Source organism: Trachymyrmex septentrionalis, unplaced genomic scaffold (genome assembly GCF_001594115.1).
Source record: "Trachymyrmex septentrionalis isolate Tsep2-gDNA-1 unplaced genomic scaffold, Tsep1.0 scaffold14, whole genome shotgun sequence".
Taxonomy (NCBI): Eukaryota; Metazoa; Arthropoda; class Insecta; order Hymenoptera; family Formicidae; genus Trachymyrmex; species Trachymyrmex septentrionalis.
The window spans coordinates 3,847,758-3,857,596 of NW_017304543.1; the positions used below are offsets into that span (position 1 = coordinate 3,847,758).

The 9,839-nt window shown below is 37.2% G+C and overlaps 3 protein-coding genes across 5 annotated transcripts in view; 1 reads left to right on the forward strand and 2 right to left on the reverse strand.

The window, feature by feature from the left end:
• The window catches only part of LOC108745516 (myosin heavy chain, non-muscle), a 33,513-nt gene extending 31,229 nt beyond the window's left edge, over positions 1 to 2,284 (reverse strand). For both annotated transcript variants that reach the window (XM_018481696.1, XM_018481695.1), the window contains exon 1: positions 1,252 to 2,284. In XM_018481696.1, coding sequence (XP_018337198.1) covers positions 1,252 to 1,608 — 357 coding nt within the window. In that variant the 5' untranslated portion in view covers positions 1,609 to 2,284. The remainder of the gene's footprint in view (positions 1 to 1,251) is intronic.
• LOC108745518 (probable low-specificity L-threonine aldolase 2) lies at positions 1,089 to 7,830 on the forward strand. Of its 2 annotated transcripts, none has more exons than XM_018481698.1 (5): positions 1,089 to 1,315; positions 4,341 to 4,501; positions 5,545 to 5,662; positions 6,159 to 6,242; positions 6,895 to 7,830. In XM_018481698.1, the coding sequence occupies exons 2-5, from the start codon at positions 4,448 to 4,450 to the stop codon at positions 7,788 to 7,790; spliced, it is 1,152 nt and encodes a 383-aa protein (XP_018337200.1). In that variant the 5' UTR covers positions 1,089 to 1,315; positions 4,341 to 4,447; the 3' UTR covers positions 7,791 to 7,830. The 2 variants fall into 2 exon arrangements, with proteins under 2 accessions (XP_018337200.1, XP_018337201.1); XM_018481699.1 differs by lacking the exon at positions 1,089 to 1,315 and adding an exon at positions 3,318 to 3,382.
• Positions 7,831 to 8,213: 383 nt separating this feature from the next.
• The window catches only part of LOC108745517 (eukaryotic translation initiation factor 3 subunit D), a 2,617-nt gene continuing 991 nt past the window's right edge, over positions 8,214 to 9,839 (reverse strand). Inside the window, exon 3 of the mRNA XM_018481697.1 lies at positions 8,214 to 9,768. Within this exon, the coding sequence (XP_018337199.1) occupies positions 8,303 to 9,768 (1,466 nt within the window). The 3' untranslated portion in view covers positions 8,214 to 8,302. The remainder of the gene's footprint in view (positions 9,769 to 9,839) is intronic.

A 9,839-nucleotide genomic window follows, 5' to 3' on the forward strand; every position in this document is an offset into this window, starting at 1 on the left:
CAGCGATAACTTTAAAAGCTGCGACAAAAAATCAGTTTTATGATTAATCATATCTAAAAAAAATTACAATTTTTACATTATTATCAAGTAAGATTAAACGTCTCTAAACCACAAGTTAATCAAAAAATAAAAAACCATGTCTGATTTCTAGCTATAATTAATCACAAAACTGATGGTTTTTAGTGTAATAACTTTAAAGTTATTACAAAATCATCACTTGAGTGATTAACCATAGCTAGAAAAATACAATTTTTTACATCACTAACAAATAAGATTAAGTCTAAACCACAAGTTAATTAGAAAAATCAAGCTTGATTTCTAGCTATGGATAATCGCAAAATTGATGGCTTTTAGTGATACTTGTAGTAAACTTAAAAAATTATTCACTACAGAATTAGCAGTTTAATGATTAATCATAGCTAGAAAAATACTATTTTTACATTGCCATCAAATTAAATCTAAGTTAATCAGAAAATAAAACATCGGAGTTCGATTTAAATCGAAAGATTTTTCTCCAGATTCTAGCAAAAGGAAGGAACGAAAGAACGTTTTAAATCGAGGTTAGAGTTAACCGACGTTGGAGGAACCGGCCCTACGGTGCGTGGAAGGGCCGGTACGCATCTGGCACTTGCACCTGCATCGCCGCGGCATTCGCGAGACCATCTTCCAAACTTTCGATTCTTAACACTGCGAAGGAACAACGACAGAATGAAAGAAAAGCGCCGAATCATTCGCAATAAAAAAAAACCGGATTCATTCATTCCAAAAATGTTTCGAATAACAAGTCAAGCCGTTAAACGAACGAAATTTATTTTCTCGCATCTTTTACATTTCCTTCCTCGACGAGAATGATAAAAGAAATTTATTATCGTATTTTTTCGGAGCTTATTCTCTCGATACGATAAACTTTGAGCTTTAATTTTTACCCTTTGTTGCAATTAAAATCTCAGCGGCGCACAATTTTGTGTTCCAAGTTCCCGAATTTTGAGTCTCTCGACGAACTCGGACTTCTCGGAACTCGAGATCCGGAGGCGGAATCAATCCACAGCATGGACCGAGAAGGAAAATTGGGTTAGCAACGAGCGGTAAGGTGATCGGGGGCTTCGGCGAGAAAAACAAGATTTAAATACCGCTTTAAAAGCAGTTGTAAGAACGGGCCGCTTAAATCGCGAAGCTTAAACCGGGAAGCGAGGCAGGCACAACGCCAGGAATAAAAGGAGCCTCCCGAGGGGAGGAGGCTCGTAGACTCACGTAAATCAGTCCGGAGTAGTATCGGTCCTTGAGGTTATGCAGAACGGAGGCCTCGTTGAGACAGGTAAGCTCCGCCATGTCCTCGACCTTATCGAACTTGGGCGGATTCATCTTCTGTATATCGTCCTTGGCGACGAGTACGCGCTTGCCGGTCTCCGCGATCTCCACCTCGACCTCGTCGCCGCGCTCGCCCTTGATACCGGCGGCGACGAAGCCCTGCGTCTCGTGTGGCACCCACACCAGCTTCTTCTGCGTCCATTCCGCTTGGGTGGCCGGATCGTTGAAGCTGTTTCTGTCGACCGACAAGATACGCAGCTCCGGATCGGACCGGTCTACCCTCGAGTCCACGTCCGCCATCTTTGTTTAGCGAGCGCGCAACACGACGCGGCAAAGGTGCTGCTGCTGCTGCGGACCTGCCCCTTGTGCGTCCCCTATACTTTCTCTCGTCCCTTGTGTGTGTGTGCGCGTGCGTGTGCGCGCGCGCGCGCGCACCGTTATCCGTTACCTCGTTCCACGAACGCGCGCGCAACGTCCGCGACTACCCGCGTATCGTACTCGCGTACGCGACACGATCGACTCGAAGTCGAGCCTGACGACGACAACGACGACGTGCGACGACGACTGTCGCTACCAGCTGTCGCCACGATGCGCGACCAACGACGAGTGCGCGACGGCGGCACCAACACCACCGTCACTATCAAATACTACACCACCACCACTGCCGTCACTACCACTACCACTGCCGCGACGACGGACGGACTCGCCCTCCGTGCTTTCGAAAAATGTTGTCGCACCGGCGACGATAGATCGCACATGTAACAAGAATCGCGAACGATTTGTGTGGGCGCGAGCTTCTTTCTCTCGTAACGAATTGCTCTCCCCTTTTTCTTCTCTCCCGTTTGCCTCGTTTCTTCTCGACTCACGTCTCAACCGCGCCGATCACAACTGCCGCCGATCCTCGTCGAGCGTGACCGCCTCCGGCACCGCGCCACATTCGTCTCTTCGTTCCCCACTTCTTTCTCGATCGACTCGCACGCCCCAATCCGAACGTTCCTTCCGCTCTCGAACGACTTCACTAGACACTAGGAACATATGGATTTTCATCTAATTTTAGGTTTCAACCAGGCTCGATTTATCGAACTCGAATCGAGACTGAATAAATCGATTGATTGCAAAAGAATTTTTCCAAATATTCGATTTATTTGAATTTTGGACTATTTTAACTGACCTCAACCACCGACGAGACACTATTAAAGGCCGTCAACTCTGGACAAATTTTCGGTGGCATAAAAAGTCGAATGCGAGGGGAATAATTGACTGTGATTCATCCATTTCTTATGGCTTAAGGCTGAAAAACCTACTGCAGATCCGGACTAATTCGTTCTTGTTCAAGATCGTTTAATGTCTTAAGATGCTAATACAGCCCTCTGATTGGTTCGTGACATCTTTAAGACTGTGCTTAAGGTCTGTTCTACAATAGAATCATAAGCGGCAAACCGTAAGAAATTAATCAATCATAGTCGATTATTCTTCTCACACTTAACTATGATTGGCCAATTTCTTATGGCTTACGACTTGCGACCCTATTATAGAACAAGCTCGAGACAGCCTTGAATATTAGAAGAATCAACTGCTCTATATCTTTAATCTTCCCTTTCACGTATTTTAAAGAAAGAATAATCAATTCTATTTATGTTAATAAAATATGATAAAATATCACTCGATAAATCAATTGTTAGAAATTGCTTTTAATGTTGATTATTCAAACTAAATTTAATCAGACACGAAGAATTTTCAGTCATCGTCCGTAGAGAACATTGCTTCACGTTACTTCATGTTGAACTATTTATAAATCTGTTTTCTGTAGCTGAACTAATGTACACTTTTAGAACTTAAAGTGAGATAGGTATATTATGTTTGATATTTGACGAAAGATAGAGAGTTCTACTGCAATCAAGTGCAGAAATAAATAAACGAACTATGTTAATTCATGACGTCAGACCTGTCCAACTACTCGCCACTCTCGCCACTAGTTGCATTGGCACAGTCACTGAGTGCAGAATATTTTTCAAGTTTTTAACGATAATTAATCTATTAGTTGTGATCCTAACAAATATTATTAACTTAAAACGTATTTATTTGACTCACGCATTGTTTTCATTAAATTATTGGTCGTTTTGAATCTATATCTCGGAATACAATCGATTTCTCCTCTTAGCAATTATAACATTTCCATAAATTAGTTTTCTTGAAAAATATTTATTTTTATAACAAAAATACTTACCCAAGCAGAACATCGAATCATTATGATAGCAAAATAATGTCAAAATGACGATTGAAAGTCATTTTTCAATAATTTCCAATTCATTTAATTTAATATTATTTTGATGTTATCGTGACTTGTTGTTCTGTTTGAGTATATGGCTGAGATTGTAAAAGAAGTGAGTGAAGTGTTTAATAGACCTGCTGATCTCCTCAGCATTTTTGCATTTGCACACGAATGACATCAAAGCGATAATTTCTTACAGCTGCAATACTCTTATCATAGAAATTATTATCTCGAACAACTGTAAAAAAAATATCGAGTAAACATTAAACAAAATTTACACTATTATGTAGTCCTATTCTACGTAATTTTCAAATACAAATTTGAAATCGTCACGATGCAAAATATTATATGTGTATAATGTTAACCGTATATTTAATTTAATTATTTAATATAATAATAAACATAAAATATTTAAAATTTTATATAAATTAATTTTATAATTAAAAATAAATCAGCTGTTAATTTGATTGCAAGTCGATATCGAAAATATTCTAGAATAAAAGTTGAATTCTTGACATTCTCTGTGTCTTTTCGCCTTACCACTTTGTCGAAAATCTGTTTTTATCGGCTTATATGATTCTCTGGACGTAAACAATTCTGTCGTTACCCCGCGTTTACAAATCCAATAATAATTATCCCTCTTTTAACAATTTCCGCATTTTTATCTTTCTATTAATGTGTGAACACATCATAAAGATTGTATATAAACGATTAGCTTAGTTTTTCTTCCGTTTCATGACGTTACTACGTATGAATGTAGATATCAGCAGATATATACGAAGTCATATATATAAGCGTCTCACGAAAGCGAACTCAGTTAACTCAGCACACGTCGATCAACGCTGATCACAGTTAGTAGCCAGCAGGATGTCGTATGGCGCCATAAATGAAGGCATTCATGATTATGCGAAGCAGAATAATGTAAGTAAAAAACAAAGTGTCCGGGTCTCTTTCACTATTTGATTCTTCCTAGGTAGAAATACGGAAGTCATAATATTTAAAATATAGAATTATAATAATGCCATGGGGTGCGTTCCGAGTTACGCATGATGTATTTTTTTATCTTTCTTTATTATTTGATAAACAACAACGACAAACATTACATCATGCTTTTCACCCGTAACTTGGAACGCACCCATAAAGACACCATTATGATTTTGTTCGGCATTTATAAATTTGCTTATAACCAGAGACTCGGACCGAAATTATGGATACATTAAATACGGTCCGATGGTACCCAACTTTCAATTTCGGCTTCATCGGTTTCATCTCAGTGATAATTCATCTTTTAGTGATAACGGTGACTGTTATATAGTTATCGAGTATATATAATTATCGAATTCGAAACAAACCCAGTAACCGTACGGTAAAAGAAATTATTATGGAACCAAAAGTTGAATTTAGCCTCGGACTGTTATCCGGAGCGAATTTTTTCAGTTGGAGCCTCCACTTACAAGTGACACATAAAATCCCGTTATTCAGAATGCGCTTACAACAATGTTAGTACCTTAATATACTATACTTTATCATACGCATATTTAAAATTTTTGAGATAAAAGCGCGTTCAATACAGGCCGTTTTAATATAAGCTATCTTACGATATGTATTATTTTACGATATTATAATTAATTTTTATATTATATTATGTATTATCTTACGATATTATAATTCTATGTTCTATCTAGTCCCATAAATTAATATGATATTATAAAATTAACTGGCGGTGTGAATTTATTCAATTCATTATTATTCATTGTTAATTATTGTTATATAATTTAAATAATAACGTCCATGAAAGCATGTAAATTGATTGTCATCCTTATCGCACGCGCGGGGAAATATTGTACATAGAATATGTCCTAGAGGAAATTTGCGTCCTTGAGACATTTCCAATGACAGAAAGGCAGTAAATTTACGTTATATTTCGTGGAGATCATTCTAAGTTAAGTATATGATTACTATAGGCCATTATCGTCGATCTACGAAGCGACACGCTTACGAAGCCAACTAACGCAATGAGAAAAGCTATGTATGAAGCGCAAGTTGGAGATGATGTTTTTGACGAAGACCCTACAGTAAAAGGTAGCGAAAAAAATTCGATTTTAGATTTTAAATCGAAAAGTTCGTTAAATCGTGTATGTAATTATGTAATAAAAAAAAAATATAAATATTATCTGATAAAACAGCATCGCTAAATATTATCTGATAAATCAGCGTCAATACGATGGTAACAATCTAATCCACTTAACAATTCAGTAGGAAAATAAGCATCGTATACTGCCGGCTTTACTTTCCTATCTAAAATCATTTTTTTCAAGCTTCGCGTAATCAATTTTATTTTTTACAAAAAAATTATTTCTGTCAAATAGAGACTTGCTAGTTTGTTTGTTTAAAATACCAAATTTTTACAATAATATTCTCGTTTTATTCACTTTTATGTTTTAATATATTGTTAATATATAATTAATATATAGTTAATATATAGTTTAATATACAGTTATACTAGATTTTATTTACTTCTATATATTATTAGTTGTTTTACTTTTATATATTATTGGTAAGTTACCATTTTTTTTAGAATTACAAAAAAAGGCTGCGACATTGGTTGGAAAGGAAGATGCGCTTTTCGTTAGTTCTGGTACAATGGGAAATTTAATCGCTGGTAAGAGCTTAAATCTCATATCTTCTTTTAAAATCAAGATTAAAAGAGAGAGAGACTAATGAATTTATTTTTATTCATTTAATTGATTATGAGAAATATGGGGAAGATTCTTTTTATATATTATAATTATAAAATTAATCTCTATTTTTTGTTAGGATTCTAAATGAAATCCATCATGATAATAAGTAACGGGCAAAGTAAGAGTCAACACGTTTCTTTGAAATTAACAAAAGAATATATTTCAATTACAATATACATAACGTTATGTAATTTTACCTTTGTTAATTGAAATATATTCTTTCGTTAATTTCAAAGAAACGTATTGACTCCTACTTTGCCCGTTACTTATTATCATTTGGTTTGTATAGAAAGAGTCCTTTGATTTGTTACTTATTGAAATCCATCATATTAGAAAAGGTTTCCCTAATAATATAATACCCGTGTCACACTACGCATTGAAGATTGAGGATTGCAAATTAAAGATTAGAATTTGACCAATCAGATAATTTTAATTTTAATTCGTTTTGCTCTGATTGGCTGAATTCTAATCCTCAATTCGCAATCCATAATCTCCAATGTGTAATGTAACACGGGCATAAACGCATTTCGTTCAAAGAAAATTTTATGCTAACCGTCTTTTTTCTCCTTCCAGTTATGAATCATTGCGATGTACGTGGCAGCGAAGTGTACTGCGGAAACAAATCGCATGTGTTTCTTCATGAACAAGCTGGTGCGGCGCAGATAGCTGGAGCGAGCTTCCACATTTTGCCTAACAACGATGACGGTACGTTCGATCTAAAGACACTCGAGAGTGCGATTCGCGCGGATCGGATACACGAACCGATCTCGAAGCTAATCATGGTAGAAAACACAATAAACGGAAAGATCGTACCTCAATCATGGATTGAAAAATTGGTGATAATAGCGAAAAAGCGTAATCTTAAGATGCATTTGGATGGCGCTCGACTGTGGAATGCCTCGATTGCGTCGGAGATCTCGGCGAAGGATATAGTCGCTCCATTTGATTCGGTTAGTTTTTGCTTGAGCAAAGGATTGGGTGCTCCTGTCGGATCCATGCTCTGCGGAAGCAAGAGCTTCATTGCTAACGCGAGAAGAAGGCGCAAGGTATTAGGTGGTGCGATGCGACAGGTCGGCGTGATCGCGGCCGCTGGACTCGTCGCTCTGGAGACAATACCACGACTAGTAGAGGATCACAGAAGAGCATGGATTATCGCGGAGACGATCAATGATTTAAATTCTAAAATATTTACTGTAAATATGAGGACCGTGCACACCAATATGGTATTCGTGAATGTGAATACCGACAGCGGCATTTCCGCTGTGACTCTCATGAAGAGGCTCCAGCAAGTGAATGACAAAGTGGATGATCCCTGTGAAGACGATAAGATTTTAATCAGATGTCTGGCTGTCACGGAAAATTTGCTTAGAATTGTTCTTCATTACGATATCGATGATATGATGGTCCATAATGCTAAGCGTAAATTAAAATATGTCATCAAGGAATTGGATCCCCAAGTAACAATTTAAATTTTTGACGAAGTTTTTTAAAAGCAATAAATTAAGAAACTTTATTTACTTTGACATATATACTAAAATATTTCTATATTAAATAAAATATTTTTAATGGCTGAACTTTTGATATTGATAATAGCATACATAATTCTCTTTCAAAATTTGCTAAAAATATAAATTATAAATTAAAAAAAAATAAATTAGAAAATGTATTGTGGTTTTATTGTATTATATATATATATATATATAATAAATAAAAAGTCACGTTACAATTTGAATAAATACCGAATAATTGTATCTTGAAACATAAACATTCCTAAATAAAATTTTCATATATATATCTATTAATCAAAGTATCTAAATTTCTATTAATTAATTATATCAAAAAGTATTTGATAATAAAATTCCATAAATCAAATATTGTATTGAAATCTTCTTATTTATTTTCTTTATAATACTCGTTTCCACAAAAATTTTCTTAAAAGCAATCTTACCGATGATGGGCGTAAGCGTAATTATGGAGGTTGTTAACTTTGAAACGCATCATTAACAGGTTCATCATCATCCTCATCTTCCTCGCCCTCGCTTTCAAAGGTATTATCAGGAATATCGTATAGTCGAATCATAGGCTTATTTGGATCCTTCATTATCAAATATTTGCCATCCTTCTGCTTCATGCAAATGTCGATGATACATCTTAGGATGCCCCATGCGTTGTCCATATTCAAATTAATTTGCGTCGCAAATTCATTCGGTTTGTACTGTTGAGTACCAAGAATCACGTGTTTGCTCGAGTCTCGCACTATGGCGCGTGATACATATCCGAATTTCAGCTGATCCGAACCGGCTAGTAACGCCTGAACCGTCCATTTGGCGAGTTTACAGGCGTTATTGCGCAATTCGTTAGCCAAAACCGCGCCACGTTGTGTGTCTAGCTTCTGACGCCATTCGACTCCATTAGCTAGCTTCGAATCCCATTCGTTCAATGCTTTGATCGTCAGGAATTGGTTTTCATTATTTGGACCTTGCATCACAGCATCGTGCTCGCATCGGGCGACAAGGACTATGCCATTGTTAAGATCCCACTTACGATAACGATAAGCCACACTGGCCACATCGCTCTCCTCTTCCTCTGCAATGAATGGATTACCTTCCTCAAACTTGTATCGTGATTCATTTGACTTGAGCACCTGCTGTGAGAAATTGTGATTAATGAAAGTCGCCTCAAGAGCCAAGTTTCTGGGTGAATTCAGCGAATTGCCGTCGTCCTGTGGCGGCTCGACGCTGGTCTCATTTACAGTCAAAAGATCAAATTCGGTGTTATCTCGTTTATCAAAGAATAGCTTGTCGCCAATCTTTTCAATTACGATGTCCCACGAATAATTACTACGTGTACAGCACATGATAGTAGCCAAGATTGCATCAGTGGCATATACATTGCCCTCAGTTTTCGACAATTTTCGAACTATTGGATCATCGGTAGTTGTGACCGTGTGGAAAATACGATCAATTCTCTGCAGTGGTTTCTCGCTCTTGACATTCACGCGATCGTACGTTTTGTCATAATATTCAAGCGAGCCGCAGCATGATATATCTTCGCCATCTTTCACGCCAGGCAACGAAAGCTTAGCCAATCGGGGAAAGTCCATTTCTTCGATAGTTATCCAGTCAGGTCGCACTGTTACAGAAGCATCTCGGATCTTGATAGGCGGCTGATTCTTATGATTGCGCAGACCTTGCTGTCTACCCCAACGCTTTGTTTGTCCTTTGCGCTCCCGTTCTCGCAATTTGAGCTTTCCTAGCTGCTGCATCTGGCTCAATGCACCACGCTGACCACCGCGACCGCGCAAATTGCGCTGATTGTGACGAAAGCGGCCACGTTGATACGGCGGTTTCTGCACACGAGTGGTGTCCACCAAATGGAAGGTGGTTTCATCTTCATCGTGATAATAGGCATATTGACTGCCTGAACCAAACTGCGATGTATATTTGTCTACAAAAATAGTTAAATATTATTAATGTTATATATATATATATATATATATATATATATATATATAATTA